The sequence below is a fragment of the Haliotis rubra genome, unplaced genomic scaffold (genome assembly GCF_003918875.1).
Source record: "Haliotis rubra isolate DU_JTF1 unplaced genomic scaffold, ASM391887v1 Scf42, whole genome shotgun sequence".
In the NCBI taxonomy this organism is placed as follows: Eukaryota; Metazoa; Mollusca; class Gastropoda; order Lepetellida; family Haliotidae; genus Haliotis; species Haliotis rubra.
In genome coordinates, this window is record NW_025767102.1 from 2,325,149 (window position 1) to 2,347,313 (window position 22,165).

Sequence of the window (22,165 nt, forward strand, 5' to 3'; positions counted from 1 at the left end):
ATCATCAGCTCAGGGCCCTCGCCCCCTCTACACGCAGCCCAGACAGCGAATGGGACTTCTCCCAGGAAACGCTGCCTAGTCGAACCCACCAAGAACTTTCCGGAGAATATGAAGGCTCCCCAACACTGCAGCCTTCTGCATTACCCAGAGTGTCAGAAGGGCTGTGCTCCCGGTGGAGAACCCGGGCACTCTCCTGATCTGCGCCAAGAGATCAGGAGGTACCAAACCAAGGGCACCGAGAACAATGGGGAGCCTGACGACAGTGTACTTGGGATGCAAGCGAGACATTTCAAAGGCGAGGTCCGCATATTTATCATGCTTTTCCTGAATCTTGCCAATCACATTTCTGTCAAAAGGGACAGAAAATTCAATGATATAAATATATTCATTGGCTTTATCAAAAAGGACAAGATCAGGTTTGTTGGCAGGAATTCGTCTGAGGCTGTATATGGGCCTATTCCAGAGAAGTTTGAAAGCATCATTTTCCATGACGCCCTGAACATGTTCAGGGTCGTACCATGGATGGACCTCAGAGTCAAAGCCACAGACATGGCGGAGACGGTAGTAAAAGCAACGAGCCATGCCATCATGTCTCTTAAGATATGTTGTTTGTGCCAAGGAAGGGCATCCACTGACAAGGTGTTGGACAGTCTCTGTAAATTCATTGCATAATCGACATTTCATGGGAATAGTTTCTTTTAGAATTACATTTAGGCGATTACGAGTGGGAAGTGACTGGTCCTGAGCAGCAAAAAGGAAGCCCTCAGTTTCACATTTAAGACCAGCCGACTTCATCCAGGCGAAGGAGTCGGTGGGATTGCTATTCTGTTCCACACACTGCATGTACACACGATGCAATGGCTTCTCAGAAAGCTTCTCCACAAAAGACCGACTCTGGGCAGACTTGGTGAATAACTTCACCTGGTTTACTCCCATCACTGTACCGTCCAGCAGTACATTGCCATCAACAAAATCAACCTCAAATCTCAGATTCTGTCCAACAACCTTGGCACGCTTAAAATAGCTGTGGAATTCCTTGCTTTTATCATGAGTCTTCACATGCATCACCAGAGGATCATCCGATAAATAAATATGTGCAAAAGTACACAATAAAATTTTATCATGAAGAGCCTCCACATTAATCAAACCCCGACCTCCAGAATTGATTGGCATATATAAACGATTAAGAGAGGAACGAGGGTGGTGTGCATTATTATTATTATTATTATTATGTCATCGTATCGCAATTGCGTAGATCGACGCTCATGTTAATGATCACTGGATTGTCTGGTCCAGACTCGATTATTTACAGGCCGCCACCATATAGCTGGAATATTGCCGAGTGCGGCATTAAACAAGAAACCAACCAACCATTTAGATAAATGCTGTGTTCCTGAATGTTCAAAGGCGCTGGAAAAAGAAATCCGAGGCCGACCTTTGGTGGTGGAAGATCGACTCCAGCGAATTAAAGATGTCTGACGGCAAAAAAAACGGAAGCTGCATCATGTCCTTCACGTCAAGGGTACCACAATGCATTATAATGATTTAGGACATGCCCTTATATAGACGATACCCAAAACTTTTAAAACATGGAATATGCAATAATGCGGTTGGTTAAAGTGCTCTGTTCTTAAGTTGAAAATTGCATTAGTAATTTATTGCATTCAATTGTGAAATATTGTATCTATACTGAAAACATATTTTAGAGAATTTGTATTATTTATGAAAGTTCGTTAAGGTTCGAACAGTGAATAAGCAAATGGTGAACGCCCAGTTCAGATTGGTTTGACACACTGTCTGAACGTGGGGTGTATCCGCCTGGAATTGGACAGAGATGTTAGCATTTGGACTTAATGTCTACGAAATATCTTTTGTGTAATTTATGGATATTATTGTGAGTGAGTGAGTTTAGGTTTACGCCGCACTCAGCAATATTCCAGCTATATGGCGGCGGTTTGTAAATAATCGAGTCTGGACCAGACAATCCAGGGATCAACAGCATGAACATCAATTTACGCACTTGGGATACGATGACATGTGTCAACCAAGTCAGCGAGCCTGACCACCCGATCCCGTTAGTCGCCTCTTATGACAAGGGTGGGTTGCTGAAGATCAATTCTAACCCGGATCTTCACGGGTCGGATATTATTGTCAAACTACGGAGGCCAGAAAACGTTTGTCACAGGAATTCATAAGTGCAGAAAGAAATTGTGATGTTTTTTAAGTGATGATGGGATGAACATAATACTATATGAATAGTTCTGTGAAACAGATTCAAAATGGTATTGTTCATTTCAGTATTAAGTTCATGATTGAACAACGAAAACATATATATGTTTTGATAGGTGAAACTTTTGTTTCGTCTATTTACACATCATGAAGTTTATATACAATTGATGTTGGATTATTTGCAACCTTTTTGCGTATAGTGCATTAAGACCATTGGACATGTGTGTCTTTTAATCTTAAGTCACCAGTGAAGATCCGGGCCTTGCAACCCATGCTTATCGTAAAAGGCGACTAACGGGATCGGGTGGCCAGACTCGCTGCATGACTTGGTTGACACATGTAATCGCATTCCAATAATTATTGCTTAGATCGATGCTCATGCTGTTGATCACTGGATTGTGTGGTCCAGACTCGATTATTTACAGACCGCCACCATATTGCAGGGATATCGCTGAGTGTAAAGTCAGTCAGTCACTGATGATGCTGATCGATGCTGATCAATGCTGGTCCAGACTCGATTATTTTCAGATCTCCGTCATAAAGCTGGAATATTGCTAAGTGTGGCGTTAAACCACAAACATACAACATATATATAATCTAAACACAACAGAAATACTTAGAGAATGGACATTGGGCTTTATTTTCCTCAGATCAGTATACTTACGGGGAAAGAAGACACGCCTTTCATGGACTATATGACGGACACGGCTGTGTACAAGGTGAGTGAATATCATACCATGTCATTACCAGGGCCCGACATTCGACATTTGCCATGTTGAGTAGTGGCAAATAGACACAAATTGTGACTTTTGAAAAGGTGGACGATAAAATGGGTTTTTTTCGTCGGGGAGATGGGGTAGCCTATTTGTTTAAAGAGTTTGTTCTTCACGCTGAAGAAATGGGTCTCCTTTTACAAAGCAACCTTTACTAAGGTTAACCTTAACCCCCAATCTTTAACATCGCACTAAGGTTACCTTAGTGACTTATGATCACCTTAGTGCTTTGTGAAAGGAGGTCCTGGTTTCGATTTCCCACATGGGTGAAATTTGTCAAGCCCATTTCGTGTGATTTGTTTTCTTGAAGCAGTGTGCAAAATTTACGCTGGTCCTGAGGTCCCTTACTAGTAAAAAATCATCACGACCACTAAATGCAGTGGTCCTGGTGGCCAGTGATATTTTTCCCCATCTAAGTAATTAAAATTGTCTTTAAACTAAAAAGTGAGATCGTATATTTTAGCGAGGATTCAAATAAAGTAATACTCGCAAGTCGAAGCGCATGGGAAAACAGGAACCAGTTTGACATTCGCGATCACTCCAGTGGACAAGTGAAGTATAGACAGGACCACTAATTGTTGTCCACTCACTGGTCCTGTGGTCTAGGGGGAAATTTTGAAAGGTTTCTAACACTGGTCTTGTTGTAAGCGTTCAGCAGTAGATTTGACGAAAATGTCACTCAGCCTGTAGGAATTTCAGTTGTATTCAGCAAAGGGTTACAAACCGACTGGGCCCAATTAGAGCTAAGACGAATATCATACGTTCACACAGGCTTTGTGGAACGGAGCCCTGGTTAGGAATTCGCCCCCTGCAGTAAATGTTGGTCGTGGCTTTTGTCCACTGACACCCGTGAAGATCCGGGTTTGAACTGATCTTCAGCAACTCATGCTTGTAGTAAGAGGCGACTAACGGGATCGGGTGGTCAGGCTCGCTGACTTGGTTGACACATGTCATTGGTTCCCAATTGCGCAGATCGATGCTCATGCTGTTGATCACTGGATTGTCTGTTCCAGATTTGATTATTTACAGACCGCCGCCATATAGCTGGAATATTGCTGACGTCATATATCGTGACCCATTCTATCAATCGCTGGTTTATTTGGAATGTTTGGCAATTTAGATGATGTTGTTGGTTGAAAAATTGGTATTCCCGCGCCCTAAAACAATAAACATATACCCACTGTGAACTGTATGTCATTTTAAGCATTCCCATATTTTATGATGTATGCTGTACACTACTGTTTATATTTGTTCCAGGGCCAGGTCGTGCGACTTCGGAAGCTGACACTGAAAAATCATACCTTGAACAAATCCCTATTGTCCGAGTTCAAACAGGTAACACTGGAACACTAACGTGAACAAGTTAAAATATAACGGGACTATTGCTAGAATGCGTACAACCGCAAACAGACATGCATTAACTAATGTTTTACTTAAAGGGATTAATACATATGTTTGTGTTGTGTTCAACAGATATCGGGGGCAAGGCGTACTTTTAATAAAGCGAAGAGGAGTCAGTCGTACTGATGCTTTCTTGATACTTATTATTGCCATGCTGAGATAGTAATGAAAATTGGGATGGGATAACAGTGCATCGATGTTCGCATTGATATACTAATGGAAAGCCGTTGCCATGACCACAAGAAAGTAATTAATATGAAAAATAAATGATTAGCCTAAGTATTAGTAATGGATCTATTGAAGAATGATGCCGTATAGCGTTGGAGCCTGTAGTCACATGGTCCATGTTGTGTCCAAGAACCGACAGTTACAGACTGCAATTATAATTTTATGCTGTCGGAGGCAAGGTTACATGCCAGTGTGAATGAACTGAATTTTACACCGTGTTTAGCATTGTCCGTGTTATATCACGGGTAGATGTAGGTGAATGACTGGAGGTGTTAGGGGGACTGCGCTAGAATTGAATTTTACAAATGTTGGAATCAAACCCGGATCTTTGGCGTGACAAGCCAGCGCCTGAACCGCTGGTCCACCAACCTCTATTTTTGCAGTAAACTATCTGTCTCTATCCCTAATTCCTTTCAATTAAGACACACCCTTCTGCAGCAAAAATACTAGAATAAATATATTTTACTTTGGGACATTTTTTTAAAGAGGAGGACCGAATTAGAACTTAAAAACAACATCAATTATTGAAAACAAAAGTGTGACGGGAGGAACAATATTTTATCCCAAACTAAAAACTGGTCCTGAACTCGTCTCTTCAGTTGCCCGGCGTGTCTTTGTATGGGTAGCATAGAGCAACCTTCGTCGCCATATAGCTGGAATATTGCTGAGTGCGGCGTAAAACTAAACCCACTCACTCCTTCATGTAACGTGGGGATGTTAATCATTTACCTTTAAATGACTGAAGCGCTGGATGTATTCTAACTGGTTCATATCCGAGAAACCTTTCCTTCTCTTTGCCACATGTCATACCTCAAAAATCACAAGAGGCGACTGACGGGATCTGGTTGTCTTGGTTGATGGCATGGTATCCCATTTACGTAGAAAGGGAAACCGAGTCCTCATAAACACCGGAAGTACGTTGACTGACTTCAATAATACAAGTTCCACATACCCCATGTCTGCGCGAACCTTATCTTTTTCAAACCGCTGTCATATAGAATCTGTGTGGCGTTGAATAACAATCAACAGGAAGCAAGCAAAATTCATAATCTCCTCCGACCCGTGTAGATCCGGGTCGGAATTTGTCTTCAGCAACCCATGCTTTTCGTAAGAGGCGACTAAGAGATCGAGTGGTCAGGCTTGCTGACTTGGTTGCTCATGCTTTTGATCACTGGATTGTCTGGTCCAGACTCGACTATTTACAGACCGCCGCCATATAGCTGGAATATTGCTGAGTGCGTCGTAAAACTTGACTCACTCACTCGCTCACTCACTCACACAATCTCCTCCCTATTTTCGTTTCAGCTTCGGGATCTGAACCAAGGAAACCTGGCGAGGGTTGTAGGGGCCTGTTTGGATGACACTCCCAAGTACCTGGTCACAGAGTTCTGTTCGAAGGGAACACTACAGGTAAACAGACACATGGACACATCTGTATGCAATAAGTTGCCCTCCCATCTCAAAGGGGACATGTGTAATTCAAGGGTAATTACTAGGGGTGGGTATTGCAAGGAATTTCCATATTGCGATAAATTGCGATGCGAAAGCATGTATTGCGATATGTATTGCAATATATTTCAAGAGGTTTTCCTTAACAAAAAATACGTATAATCGAGTTAATGCTTGATTTATAAAATGAAAATACAACAAAATCACAATGCTTGATTAGGCGTTAATAAAAACTTTTAATCATGACAAAATAAAAATGTAAATAATGTTTGACACAAATGAAACAAGGAAAGGAACAATTTAAAAAACGGAAATATCCGAAGATTTCCGAGTGTTACGAAGTTTTCCGAATGCATGTCAAAATACCGGTTTTCGATCAGCGTATCGCAATACGTATCGTTTTCATGTCTGAACCGGTAAATATTGCGGTTATATTGCGCAGCCCTAGTAATTACTGGTGTGATACTTGCAAAGAGTTTCTTTGTTTTACTTTATGGTATGACTTTAACAAGCATTGTGCACTGTTCGTAAAGTTAAATATAACTATGTAAAATATTGCACAGGAAATTAGTTAGCATTGCGACAGTGATTTCAGTGTTATTTGAATTGAGAAATTAAAACAGTCAAACACTGGTGTGTCGAAGTTTAGGATACCTACGTAATTACCTTGCGTTGATCGGGATCCGACACTCTCGGAAACGTATGAATAAGTAACGAATATGAAGGTACCAGGCGCTTACTTCGAGACAACCGAAGTTGGACAAACAGTGCTGGGCTGCCTTCATTACCCTTAATGTTCTGACAGATTAATCGCAGGCGGCTTTGCTTGTAGACTGCGATCTGTATAACATTTGGGAATATCACTGATGGCTTTAAGTGTCATGTATTCTGTTAACACCTAGCATCAATTACTTGAAACGGCTGATAAATTGGTATTCAACAATGAAGGTATTTAACACGTGCTCGTAACCTCGGTATTGTACCAGATGTCCATTCAGTGCATTGATCGGTGAATGTGAAACAAATGAGATTTAAGTGTTGGATATAACATGACCCGCTGGCAATATTGAAAAGTAAGCCCACTTCCCGTTGGAAATGCCCAAGGGTCGGAGTCCCACGGGCATTACCCAAGAGAAGTGGGCTTACTTTCCAATAATGCCCAGGGTCATGTTATATCCAACCGAAGATATAATTTCAATATTTGGTATTTACTGTTGAAATCAACTAGGATGAGACTGGCAGCCGACACCTTGCCTTGCACGCGCAATGCACGTGCTTCGCACGCGCTACCCGTGTCGTGCGCTGCACGCACTACCCGTCTTGTGAGGAACACACGGTTCATGCTGACAAACAATCCTATTCTTCACTGCGATCCTTCGTAGCCTAGTGGATACAACCGCCATGCTAATAAGCGAAGGGTTGCAGGTTCGAAACCAGATATCGGCACTATATGTTGGAAGTTTTCAATAATGTGTTGTTTTACGATCGCATTCAGTGATAGCAAGACACAGTTATATCAATCTTCAAAACAAGTAATATTGAAGTAATATCCCGGGGCAGAGGGACAGTATTGAAGTAATATCCCGGGGCAGAGGGACAATATTTAAGTAATGCCCCCTAATCGACGGGCCATCGGGATATGACTAGAAATACTGCCTTGCAAGAACAATAGAGTGACGTCACTGGAGGTTTATAATGTCTTTTATGAAAGCCATAACCTAATCGTTATTGAAACAATTAAACGAAATCGTGTTTTTGTTTTCATTTCTACTGTTTACAGGATCTCCTTGGCAACACCCGGCTCCCTCTCGACACACATTTCAAGTTTTCTCTCAGTATTGACATAGCACAAGTAAGTTAAATAAAGTCGCTATTTGTACTTTTACGATTAACTCAATTAGGTTTCAGTGACAATAGATTACCGTTATGTATACCGTTATACACTTAAATCACTACACAAAAAGCGATTGATTGCGTTGGCAGTATTATCCGCTGGATTGATGCAATGACAACCAATTAACCACGTTCCACTTACGCGTACACTACGGCAAAATTAGTTGACGTTTCCACAACGTCATGTTTTGATCGTGAGAGTATATGGCATTGATATGCTTGCCTGGCCACATCATGTCTCTGTGTTGTTTAACCTGAAGGCTTAACGGTGCTTATTGTCTCTGAACAGGCTGGATTATTTACAGAACTTTACATAGCTGGAATAATGCTGTGTAACAATGAAGAAATAACGCTACAGCTATTGAAATGTGGTGTTGCTTACAGTACCTGTAGGGACGGTGGGGTAGCCTAGTGGTTAATGCGTTCGCTCGTCACGCCGAAGACCCGGGTTCGATTCCACACATGGGTACAGTGTGTGAAGCTCATTTCTGGTGTCCCCCGCCGTGATATTGCTGGAATATTGCTAAAAACGGCGTAAAATCATACTCACTCAGTACAATACTTGTTACGCTGAGAACACTGTGTGCAAGAGGACGAAGACCGTGGAATTCTATGTATAGACATGCTGCAGTCGTTTCACACACTCGTACCTCTTTCCCCTCAATCTTCCCTTCCCATCACTTGACCCACCCAGCCCCAAACAAAAAAACCCAAAAAAAACAACAACAAAAATCCATCTACCCCACTACCACATCACTTACTCGTTGTTGCTCTCTCCTCCACCGGTCTGTATACAACAATTTCACCGGATATGCAACAATTATAACCAGAAGAGTAGAATAACCATGTGTTGTACTCTATGTAATGTTCAATGTTTCAATGATGAGAAATTCCAGATGACGTCAGCCATTATTCCTGACGTCACAAATTGATTACGTTCATGTCCCCTGTGAATAAATCTTGTAAGTCCTTTTTCAGAGGTTTGGGGCGGTAGGGTAAGAAATCAATTAAAACGTTCTCTCACTACGTCGAATATATCCCCACATCGCGTACAATTTATGAAGACCATTTCTAGTTTTACCCGCCGAGAAATTGCTGGAATATTGCTAAAGCAGCGGAAAACCGCACTCACTCACTCACCCTCTCACTCCAGAGATTAATGGGAATATCACCAATTCTTCACGCGGGAGATATTGGTCTGACAGCTCGATGGTTATTCCCTAAGATATCCCGTTCTTTTTCTCAGGGGATGGCCTTCCTTCACAACAGCAGCATCCACTTCCACGGCCGCCTCAACAGCGCCACCTGCCTCATCGACAACAGGTTCTCCGTCAAACTCACTGATGTTGGCGTCCCTTGTATTTTTGACAACATCGTTGTTGACAAACAGTCACAAGAGTACAAACTGGGTAATAGCTTGTAGCTATGCTTTACAGCCTAGGGCCTATACATGTCTAAATCCAAAACGACATATATGTATGTATATATTTATGTATGTTCGCATGCATATATGACATTACATTACACTTGATACACACAGTGCATGCTCAAATTGCACAAATCCCAGTCATTTAATCAGGGTGCATTCGATGTGTATTCTCTGCTCCCTAGAAGGTCAAACAATGAAGATAAGGGTTAGAACTTGCTTCAGCAACCCATACTTGTCGTAAGAGGTGACTAACGGGATCGGGTGGTCAGGCTTGCTGACTTGGTTGACACATGTCATTGTATCCCAATTACATAGATCGATACTCATGACGTTGATCACTGGATTGTCTGGTTCAGACTCCAATTTATTTACCGATCGCCGCCATACACTGTATTGTATATTGGCGCTTGCATGTTCATGCGAAAATTGTAACACCCGAAAATGTAAAATCGGCTGGTGGAACAATTACAAGAATAAACTCATTCTGCATACACTGTAATATTGCTGATTGCGGCGTAGAACAGCAAACAAACAAATATTACTTTACGATAATCAGAGTTCAGTGGCATTGTGATTGAGCCTTTGATATGGTGTATATCGAAGACTGCATTCCCATCTAATCAAATGTTCCATGTCTAGAGTGTCTGTGGAAATCCCCAGAGGAGCTGCGGGACCATACCAAGACGGGAAGTCAACATGGAGACGTGTACAGCTTCGGCATCATCCTGCAGGAAATCATCACACGAGAGGCGCCTTTCTTCGAGGAGACCGACACAATAGGCGTGGATGGTAAGCATGGCAACTACAAACAACCCCTGGGTACTTCCGGGTTGCCAAATATATCAGTAATAACACACATAGGACTCGATACGGTGAATGAGTGAGTGAATACTACGCCGACTTTAACAATATTCCAGCAATAACGCGGCGTTGGGCACCAAAATCGATGCAGTGAGACATTGGTAGTCTGGGTAACCACTTTATAGCTGATAACTTTGAATGGTTTTACAAATAAAATAGATCATGGGACTATGTCCCAACAATCGGGAAATATGATATTTGGGAAGATTTCCTTTGAACCATTCGGACCAATGGGTCACTGTAGTCGTACCTTGAAGCATCGTTACATCAATTTCATGTACATGAGTCATGATGTGAAGATATGGAAATGTTTTTGCTGAGGATTGGAATACAATAGTGCAGATGCTGATTCTGATGCATTAGAAAATATGATTACCCTTAAGATAAATTTGTCGAATTCTGATTGGTCAATAGCCAAAGCATACGAAACCATGTAGGCGGATTTGCCAGGGTACGAACCGTACACCCCTTCAAATCTGTCACGTGACACAATACACGGGTTGTACGAATGACCTTTACCTTAAATGGAATGTGGCTGCCAAACGTCTGCGCCTCAGGAAATACGGAATTTACAAGGGTCTTACAGTCCCGTACACCCTTTCAAAACACCATGTAACTAATATTGATACCCAGAAAGTTTGTTGCGTGTATTGAAAACACCGTCAAGTCTGACGATTTTAAGGTGTGCTCCACAAAGTGAAGAGAGGCGGTGTCCCGGCATTCCGACCCAAGGTGGCCGTGCCCGACAACTTGCGGGACCTGTCCATACTGATGGAGACGTGCTGGGATGAGGATCCTGGTCGCCGTCCGCAGTTCCACAGCATCAGGAAGGCACTCAAGACTCTTGCCGCGTACGTAGTACTTGTGGTAGTAGCAGAAGTAGCAACAGCAGCAGCAGCAGCAGCAGCAGCAGCAGTAGTAGTAGTAGTAGGAGTAGTAGGAGGAGGAGTAGAATGAGTAGTAGTAGTAGGAGAGGTATTAGTCGTCGTGATGGTGGTGGTGGTGGCGACTGATTACAATGATGATGATGATGATGATAATAATAGATCACTGTGCAGAAGGTTTTAGGATGAACTCCCTTTGGAATGCAGAAACCAAACGTTGACTGCAAGCGCTAGGTTTAACAGTCATACCACCATCTTATGCCCCGGGTACCCATTCACTGCTGCATTTTAGACACGCGCTACTTGTACTTCTGTGTGAGCAGGACTGAAACCCAAGAAGCTTTCAGGTGCCCAGCGGTCATCCGGTCATGCACTCTTGTCGTCTTCGCCATCGTTATCAGGGCATAACGAACTTCCATTGTGCGAGTCTAAGTTTCATGACAAATTGATATACGTCATTGATCTCGTCGCAAACCAGCGGCAATGTACAAACACCATTTCTAATACCTTGATAATGCAGCGAACGATTGCATTTGGTGATCACACATTCGACTTGGAATGGAAATCTGACTGACACGCCCAAGGAAGACTCTGTGTTAAATAATGATAATGATTAAGCTTGATCTATGTGTCTCAAAACGTTACAAAGCCAACAAGGTTGGCAACTCTCGTGACAGTTGAGACACTCCCGAGAACTGGGCATGTCAAAGCTTTCAGCACGCTGAGTTCCAAGGCGTCTGATTCTAAAGCAGAAACGCCTCAGCATCATCATCTAACTTACATCGTTTTGAAGCAGATCGAGCTGATTTCGTTGACCGATGCATAATCATGGATGAGTTTTGCCTTCACCACTTTCAGCCAGAGACTAAACAGAAGTCGATCTGTGAAGATCCGGGTTAGAATTGATCTTCAATAACCCATCTTTGTCGTAAGAGGCTACTAACGGGATCGGGTGGTCAGACTCGCTGACTTGGTTGACATACATCATCGTATTGCGATTACGTAGGTCGATGCTCATGTTGTTGATCACTGGAATGTCTGGTTCAGACTCGATCATTTACAGACCGCCGCCATATATCCGGAATAGTGCTGAGTGAGGCATTAAGCAACGAACAATCAAAACGGAAGTCAAATTAGGGGAAACAACTAAAGTCTCCTCTTCCAAAAAAGGAAACGTCTTTTCCATTAATGGTTTAGGTTTTTAGGGATTACAAATGAATCCTTCATGCCGATTGCCCTGCGAAAGTAAGACCACTAATAGCCAATGCTAATCTGCAAATCAAGACAATATCAAGGCTTAATGGCATGCTGTCCCACAAGAGTAATCTCTGGGGATGACATTTAGAAGAACACAAGCAGCCACCTCCAAAGAGTCGTCCACGCTCGTCCTCAGAACAAAGACGTTCCAGGACCTGGCATGTTCAGTGATGATTGTATGGTTAATCTGTCTTTCAGTCGGTTTGGGGCAAGTGGGAGTCTGATGGACAGTCTCCTCCGTCGGATGGAGCAGTATGCCAACAACCTGGAGAAGCTGGTGGATGAGAAGACCGTCGAGTTGCAGGAGGAGAAGAAGAAGTCCGAGGAACTCCTCTACCAAATTCTGCCCAGGTACGTAACGGACGTAACTCGACAAGAGAGCTGTTATGGATTTCTTTGGTAGTTTTAGGGTAGGAAATTAGACGTGTGGACTAAATTTCTAAATTCGACGCGTCAGTGACAAAAATGGTGTCCGATGCAATTTAACATTTTTACATCTTTGGCCAAAGCCAAAAGAAAGAATATGGTTGATCTTCGTGGCCAAAGGGTTTCTGTTTACGCAATGTGGTCCATACAGCCCACAGGGAGTGTTTTGGTTGTTGGTTGTTATCATATGTGCTTGTTTTCCGAGTTATCCACATGTGCTTGTTATCCATGTTATTCATTTGTAACTGTTATCCATGTTATCCGTATGTGCTTTGTTATCCCTATTATCCATATGTGGTTGTTATCCATGCTGTCATGTGGGCTTGTTATCCATATTGTCCGTATGGTATTGCCATCCTTGTTATCCATATGTGGTTGTTATAGCTATCAGTGCTCGTTGCCCTTGGTTTCAGATCAGTAGCGAACAGTTTACGTCAAGGCTTTAAAGTCGACCCCGAGGACTTCGAGAACGTCACCATCTACTTCAGTGACATTTGTGGCTTCACAACCATCTCCGCCATGTCAACACCCTTCCAGGTACATGGCTTTATCACAGCGTCCACTATGGCCAACGATTTGCAGTCGATTGTTGCAAAGGTTTATAGTTTTTTTCTGCTTAAAAAAGACAGAGGTAAACCTTTCATTAGTTTAGAAAGGGTTTATTACAGAACTTGTAGAGCTGTTGGCATGTCTTACCAACAAGTTTACAATATTGTGAACAAATCAGACAAGACAGGGACCGTCTCAAATGCAAAACCGGGACGTAAAACCATCCTTGACAACTTTGACAAGGGAGTGCTTAGACGGGCGGTCTACAAACTTTATGTGAAGAAAAATATACATATTCTAAAGAAGCTACACCAGTGACTTCGTTAAATCCTTGGCCAATGTTCACAACTAGATTAAACTGACCGAATTACATCCATATGTTTTCAATGAAATATACTGTTGACATGAAAAACATTTATTAAAACTTTGCACATTTCTACAATCAATCGATAAGATAACACAAGTGATTGGACTCTTTCCAATGTACAGTAATTCGTATGTATCAGTAGTGTTTGGGCGTCCTTTTTCAAATTAGTCGTTTGTGTCATTGTTTTACACCCCTTCAGCTCGTTCGCTTGTGTCATTGCATTTGTACCGACAGTTTGCAGGATTGGTTGCTGGTGTTATTGTTAACATGCGTTCAATTGTTTGTACAGTTGCAGGAGTGCCAATTGTTAATAGACTTTCAGGTGAGTTGGTAGTTTCATTGTTGAGTTGGTAGTTTCATTGTTTACACCCTTTTAGGTGAGTTGCTAGTGTCATTATTAACCCCTTATGATGAGTTGCTAGTGTCATTATTAACCCCTTATGATGAGTTGCTAGTGTCAATATTAACCCCTTATGATGAGTTGCTAGTGTCAATATTAACCCCTTATGATGAGTTGCTAGTGTCAATATTAACCCCTTATGATGAGTTGCTAGTGTCAATATTAACCCCTTATGATGAGTTGCTAGTGTCAATATTAACCGCTTATGATTAATTGCTGGTGTCAGTATTAACCCCTTATGGTGAGTTTCTAGTGTCAATATTACCCCCTTGTGATGAGTTACTGGTGTCATTGTTAACCCCTTATGATGAGTTGCTGGTGTCATTAATAACCCCTTACGATGAGTTGCTGGTTTCAGTATTAACCCCTATGATGAGTTGCTAGTGTTTACAACATTAACCCCTAATAATGAGTTGCTGGTGTCATTGTTAACCCCTTATGATGAGTTGTTAATGTCAATATTAACCCCTTATGATGAGTTGCTAGTGTTAATATTAACCCCTTATGATGAGTTGCTGGTGTCATTGTTAACCCCTTATGATGAGTTGCTAGTGTCAATATTAACCCCTTATGATGAGTTGCTAGTGTCAATATTAACCCCTTATGATGAGTTGCTAGTGTCAATATTAACCCCTTATGATGAGTTGCTGGTGTCATTGTTAACCCCTTATGATGAGTTGCTGGTGTCATTGTTAACCCCTTATGATGGGTTGCTGGTGTCATTGTTAACCCCTAAACATACTAACAACGAATGTTAAACAGATTGGGGCAGAGCAAAGGGATAACTTCATAACTAGTCGATTGAACTCTTCCAGGACAAACTTGTGGTAACCTTTACATCGACTGAACCTGAAAACCTTTTCTACATTGATTCCTTATGATGAGTTGCTGGTGTCATTGTTAACCCCTTATGATGAGTTGTTAATGTCAATATTAATCCCGTATGATGAGTTGCTAGTGTCAATATTAATCCCTTATGATGAGTTGCTGGTGTCATTGTTAACCCCTTATGATGAGTTGCTAGTGTCAATATTAACCCCTTTATGATGAGTTGCTGGTGTCATTGTTAACCCCTTTATGATGAGTTGTTAATGTCAATATTAATCCCGTATGATGAGTTGCTAGTGTTAATATTAACCCCTTATGATGAGTTGCTGGTGTCATTGTTAACCCCTTATGATGAGTTGTTAATGTCAATATTAATCCCGTATGATGAGTTGCTGGTGTCATTGTTAACCCCTTATGATGAGTTGCTGGTGTCATTGTTAACCCCTTTATGATGAGTTGCTGGTGTCATTGTTAACCCCATTCAGGGATGATGCTAATGTCTTTGTTCAACTGACAACAAATATCGTCAGGTTTGTGATCAAAATACATGTTTATTGAAAAAAAATACAAATATATTGGTCCCGCTGAATATTAATCGAGTAGACTTTCTGCAAATTATTACTCACACCTATTTTATAGTCTAACTGTAATGGTATACATCTATTAGGTTTCGAACTAGTTAAGTCAGCAGAATTAAAGATATTCAAATTGAGAAGTTTTGTTCACCAATGAGAAGCGAGTTTATGTCAAACCCTTTCATAAACTATATGTTGGACATTTGGAAAAGTAGTGAAGGTGATGTTTGAAAGGTTGGCCACAAGAACAAGAAGAGTTTACTGAAATAAGTTTTCATAAGTCTACAAAATGAAACCAAGTCGTAGGATTTGTTGATATCTTTTCCAGGTTGTCGACCTTCTCAACGATCTCTACACTTGTTTTGATGCCGTGATCGACAGATTTGATGTTTATAAGGTGGGTGGTTGTGTGGTCTGTCTCTCAGTCCCTGAACCACATTATTTTCCCTACTGCCTTGCCCTCCCTGCAATGATAAGCCTTAAATGAAGCAAGTCTAGATTTCCCCAGGTCCTGAATCTCCCAACTCACTGGGGCTCCTTTTCAATTTAAATGGGTTATTTGTTGCTGTCAAAAATATTTATATTCAGAGACTATGCGTTAGTCTGCCAGATACCCTTCAGCATCATAATGAATAGACGTTATTACATAAACAATTATCTACATTTATAGTTCGCTGGTCCATGATCTCTTCCCTGTGGACCCGTGAAGATCCGGGGTAGAATAGGTCTTCATTCTTGTCATAAAAGGCGACTATGCTTGTCGTAAAAGGCGACTAACGGGATCGGGTGGCCAGACACGCTGCATGACTTGGTTGACACATGTAATCGCATTCCAATAATTATTGCGTAGTTCGATGCTCATGCTGTTGATCACTGGATTGTGTGGTCCAGAATCGATTATTTACATACCGCCACCATAATGCAGGGATATCGCTGAGTGTAAAGTCAGTCACTGATGATGCTGATCGATGCTGATCAATGCTGGTCCAGACCAGATTATTTTCAGATCTCCGTCATATAGCTGGAATATTGCTAAGTGTGGCGTTAAACTAAACTCACTCACTCACTCGCTTCCCTGTGTTTTCGGTACATAGGTGGAAACAATCGGCGATGCCTACATGGTGGTTTCCGGGCTTCCGCAAAAGAACGGAAATCGACACGCCTCTGAGATTGCCCGGATGTCACTGGCTTTACTGAAAGAGATCGACACGTTCAAAATTCGACACTTACCTAACGAAAGGCTCCTCTTGCGTATTGGCTTGCATTCAGGTATGTCAATCCATCATATGAGTCCACTTTGTATAAGATTTGAACGTACTAAATATTTAAGACGATCTGAATAATTGACATATGGTTGGTATATGTGGTTATTGATGAATCATGTTATTGTGTGATGCTCATTGTATAATTGGCCAAATGTTTTACATCCTATGCACCAACCTCAATAATCACATGTGCAACCTTCGTCAGAATCCTTCGAAAGTATTCTACGTAAGCATGTTTCGTAAGCAGCCTTCGTAAGCATCCTTTCTAAGCTAACTTCGTAGCCTTCATCAGTCCTATGAATATGAGAGGTGGTGGGGGTAGCCTAGTGGTTAGAGCGTTCGCTCGTCACGCCGAAGCCCCGGGTTCTATTCCCCACATGGGCACAATGTGTGAAGCCCATTTCGGGCGTCCCCCGCCGTGATGGTGCTGCAATATTGATATTGGTAAAAGCGGCTTAAAACCAAACTCACCCAGTCCCTCCCTATGAATATGACCCTCTTCTCACCATTGACCATTGTGTTCCCTGCCTCTAGGACCTGTTGTCGCTGGAGTTGTCGGACTGAAGATGCCCCGGTACTGTCTGTTCGGTGATACAGTAAATACTGCCTCCCGGATGGAATCTCATGGGGAAGGTAACACTTAGGTTTTCTGTCTCCTGTCAGAATTCGTCATGCTTTTGGTTGTTTTGTTATTCCAGCTTCTTCGCATATTTTTCTAAATCATGTTTTCTACCTTCATTGATCATTAGATTTGTAAGACCAAGTCTAAATCGAACAACTGTATTTCTAATATTGTAAGCTTGAAGACAGGAAAAATATTTTTCAGGTTCTAAGGTATCTTTAAAATAGATATAGACGTGAACTGTCACTTAAAGTAGAAAGGAAACATTATATCCCCAAGTGATCACAAGGCCTATGTAATGCAATTTGCAAGTAGGAACTGCGGATGACAACTATCCGCTGATATGGGGGTTTGGAACTTTTTGTAAAATTCCGGCAATACTACCTGGGGGACCTTCACACGTGTACCCACGTGGTGTACAGAACTGAGAAAACATGGTTCCAATGTCTCCTTTCAGAGCTGAAAATTCACATGAGTGGAAGCACAGCGCAGCTCCTGCAGAGGTTCGAGATCTTCAACCTCAAGTCAAGAGGATGCGTTGAGATCAAGGTATGGCCGACTGATTTTCTTAGTGGGGACCTTCATTACTGACTTGACGTAACGGTCTCGCAGTAACTTTCCCAATACCTTCCCTTGGGCACGCCAGGAGCCTGTGATGGGGGTGGAGGTGTGTGTGTGTGTGTGTGCGCGCGCGCGTGTGTGTGTGCGTGCGTGTGTGTGTGTGTGTGTGTGGAATCCCGGTTTGTACCGGTTATCAGCACCATGCTTGGCTCTTGGTTATTTTTAAAGTGATGACAAAACGTCTTGGGTGTTCTAGGGAGTGTCATAAGGACAAGACTACGAACATTTATGTTGGGACTCATGTGCAAAATGCATGGCGAAAACTAGCAACTGACGCCAAAATAATTTCAGAATCATAACAATCTCATGAGTCCACGGTGCGATTCTGAATTCCAAAAGCACGACTGTGTTCACTAATCACCATCGACCAATTCCGATACCATTTGAGCGTTTTAATGATTTTGTATTTTTCTAATGTTTTGTTGATATCTCACAGGCGCGAGCTTTTATATGTTATGACAGTAAATTAACTGTTTATATAATTTCATTTGTCTATTTCACCATACGTTCTTCTTACCGAGACACTTTCTCAGTTCGATACTTAAAAGCAATGTCATTATTTAGCGTTGACAGAATTTCTAACTGTGATATAGATATGTCGTTGTCACAGACAAAACTCAATGTCTTGTTTTACTGACACCTGTGTGTCTGCCTGCCTGTCTGCTAATGACAATATTCAATACACAGCTGCTATCACTGACCACATGCAATTTGAACTTAACACCTATCAGGCTATACACCATAAACAAAACGCATTGATTTATGGCCCGAGTTCGGTCTTTGTCACATTATGTAATTACACAGACAGGCAGGTGTGATACTTGAACACATGACATGTTATGATGTCTGTTGATTGCAAAATGTTATACACAAAAAATGAGCATGTATTTACAAAACCCAACATCTCTATATATACACACACAATGAGCCGTGCATGAGGGCGGCATCTGCAAATGAACCAGGCGTTACACTTGAGTGCACACCCACCCGCTCTGACTGGGTTCGGTATCCCGGCTGCTTCGTTTCGAGGGAGGTAAACCCAAATACAAAATATTGCACTTTTGATTTGCGATTATACGCTTATAATTTTGTGTATTTGTTTTTTCATAATCAGCAATGCATATTATATGTCATGAAGAAGTGATAATTGTGTTTTAATTATGTTTGATTTTTTGGTTGCATGTGACCTTTAATGATTTTCTATGTTCCTTGGAAATAACTTTAAAAGTGATGGAACAGATGTTTGCCGGCTTCCGCCCGAGCCAAGTAATCTCTGCAATACAAGGTCGTTACTGGTGGTGGTGGTGGAATTGGGTTTAACGTCGTGCTTGAGAATATTTCGCTCATATGACGACGTGCATGCGTGTGTATGTGTATGTGCGGCTGCTTGTACGAGCCCAGACTGAAGCTGGTTTTATAGTGCTAGCCCACTGACATACCATGCCACAGTGAAGCATGAATACCCTACTCAAATACATTTTACTGACACCGAGGCGACCATTCCTTGTTGTACCCATTAATGCCGAGCGCCAGGCAGGGACCAACAAGTACCATATTTTAACGTCTTTTGGTATGACGTGGTCGGGGATCGAACCCGCGACCTTCCGCACTCCGGCGGACGCAAGGTCGTTACTACGAGACCGCTGCCATATAGCTGGAATAATGCTGAGTGCGGCGTCAAACAACAACCAAACCAAAACCTTAAGATGAAACGGCAACGCATATGGCATATTAACATTAGCTTTACATACATGTGGTGTGAACATAAACACAATTTCCCTTTACAGAATGGCGACAAACAATCGAGTCGCGTCATCATCTGTTCTCTAAGAAAAATTGGTTGTGGGTTAACCCCTGAGGCTTACACTATAACATGGTGATATCAGAACACATCCCCTCACGATAAGCCCACAACGTACAATAACTGCTTGTTTACATATTGACAAGTTGTTGTTTTTTAATTTCAGGGCAAAGGGTTGATGGAAACGTACTGGCTTCTCGGAGTGACCAAAGTGTGATGACTGAATCCAACGTGTCAATCCCTTGTCTCTGTGACAACAGTTGTTTTTTTAATTGCAGTTACGGAACACCCCTTTTGAATACATGTGCTTAATTATCACCGCACCTGACGAAAGAAACATGAAACGTATTCGTATCGAAGAAACATTTTGAAAGTTGTGCTTCTATTCCGATAGGCACTAAAGGGTAGCCTGACAAAACCTGTTTTAGAAAAAATGTTACTTTTCATTGAGTAGTGACATGCTATATATCAAACTCAAGACCTTTAAATAGCTTTCAATCAGTTGGGTAGTGACTTCAGAATATAATCGCTTTAGGTCCGCCTCCTCTTGCGTCGAAAATCGGTGTGACTCATGTTCTCGAGGTGCGATGTTCCTGCTGAAAGAAAAAATGAGAAAAATCTTTCATGATTTCTTCATCTCGTTCTAAAGCAAATCCAGCCGATAATGTTGAGCACTATGTGAACATGGATGCCTTTTCCTTTGATCCATATCAGATAGAAGCTTCACGACAGCCAAAGAAGGAAAACTTATAATGTCTTCTCCGACGAACGCGCAAGGTGATAGTTTCGGATTTCTGAGATTCCAAAGAAACCCTACTTGCGGACTGTTCATCACTAAATGTGAGACCATGCATGGCCAACTTTATGCTGATCTGTGTCGGCATCCATGTCAAAATAGCATGGTCAAACGTTGTGGAATACTCACAGAAGGTATACTGTTCCAATGGATATTTGCACATTTTCGTTGTCTGGGTGCACGAATGCGGTTTATGTACTCATTCAATATCCTCGGTGACACCGCCAGAATTCCACCTCCTTCCAAACCTGATACAATGGTCTGGCACGAAACGTGCATGTGTCTCCTGATGCCTTTTCCTCTTTGCATGACATTGTTATCGCCAGGAAGATTCCTTCATCAGTAGTGCAGCCCCAGGTAGTACAGCATTGTTGGCACAAATGTGTGAACCTCGTACCCAGCTAACAATTTCACGTTGTCACAAGGTTATACTTTCGTTGTTACAACGTTATTCTGTGGACTCCCATTTACGTTGTCACAACGTTGTGTCCTGACGTTGTGATACGTCATTTTCACGTCGCCACAAGGTTAACGTTATTTGATGCTAACGTATTTTACGTTGTCTTAAAGTTCTATTTAACGTTAATGGGTGAATAGTTTTCCAAGTCGTGAACAGTACATACGAAACAAAGCAGAAATTAACTTCAAAGTGTGTTCGTCAATTTGTATGTTGTTTTGGTCGTGTGTTTTCTGAAGCTGTAGCTGAATAGTGAAGAAAGTAAGAATCTCAAAGTGAAACGTTTTACAGAAAACTCTATCGTGACACCAAGTTATAAGAAACGTTGTTATAACGTTGTGAGGAGCCCAAAGCATAACGTTTCCTCAACGTAAATTTTGCAACGTTGTTATTACGTTGTGACATAGCGTTATAAAATGATGTAATACTGACGTTGTGACAACGTTGTGTCATGACGTTACCAATCTACAACATTCCCACAACGTTGAGAAAACGTTGTTTGTTAGCTGGGTAGGTGACAGTGTTGAACTACGAACTTCTTCAACGCGGTCCATTATGATTAGGCTTAGTTTTCAGCCACCCATCGTAATAAGTTGAATCTTGTCTCCGGTGTGTCACATAAACGTGAAGTCATAGATGTTTGTAACCTTTTGTGAAACTAAGGATCATGGGAATGGTGCCGACTAAAACGAGGGCCAAATGAATGGGATTCGAACCCATGCTAGTTACTCCTGGCAGATAATCAGTGTACCTCTGCTCACGGAGTTGTATCAATGTCCCGCCCCTGTGCAGCTTGCGAAATATTTGTGGGATAATAGCTAAGGTGCATGAGGAATTCCTAATCATCAGTAGACAACCTCATAGTGCGACTGTTGACTATTATTAAAGGCCCCTTTACACGTATTTCGAATTGACAGGAATAAAGGAGAATCACAATTTTTCCTTTCCAAAATTCAAACCGCATTCGGCAGAGAATGTCAAAATAAACACTTTTTTCAAGCTTCGTAAGAATGCGACGCCCAAATGCTATCTGAACTATCAAATGCTATTAGTG

The 22,165-nt window shown here is 41.8% G+C and overlaps 1 protein-coding gene across 1 annotated transcript; it reads left to right on the plus strand.

The window, feature by feature from the left end:
* Positions 1 to 7,460: 7,460 nt before the first annotated feature.
* Positions 7,461 to 20,075, plus strand: LOC124288520 (atrial natriuretic peptide receptor 1-like). The gene is made up of 12 exons (XM_046725041.1): positions 7,461 to 7,505; positions 7,861 to 7,932; positions 9,220 to 9,382; positions 10,042 to 10,191; positions 10,946 to 11,114; positions 12,603 to 12,755; positions 13,244 to 13,367; positions 15,878 to 15,946; positions 16,644 to 16,818; positions 17,349 to 17,447; positions 17,894 to 17,985; positions 20,025 to 20,075. The coding sequence occupies exons 1-12, from the start codon at positions 7,482 to 7,484 to the stop codon at positions 20,073 to 20,075; spliced, it is 1,341 nt and encodes a 446-aa protein (XP_046580997.1). The 5' UTR covers positions 7,461 to 7,481.
* The last annotated feature ends 2,090 nt before the right edge of the window (positions 20,076 to 22,165 follow it).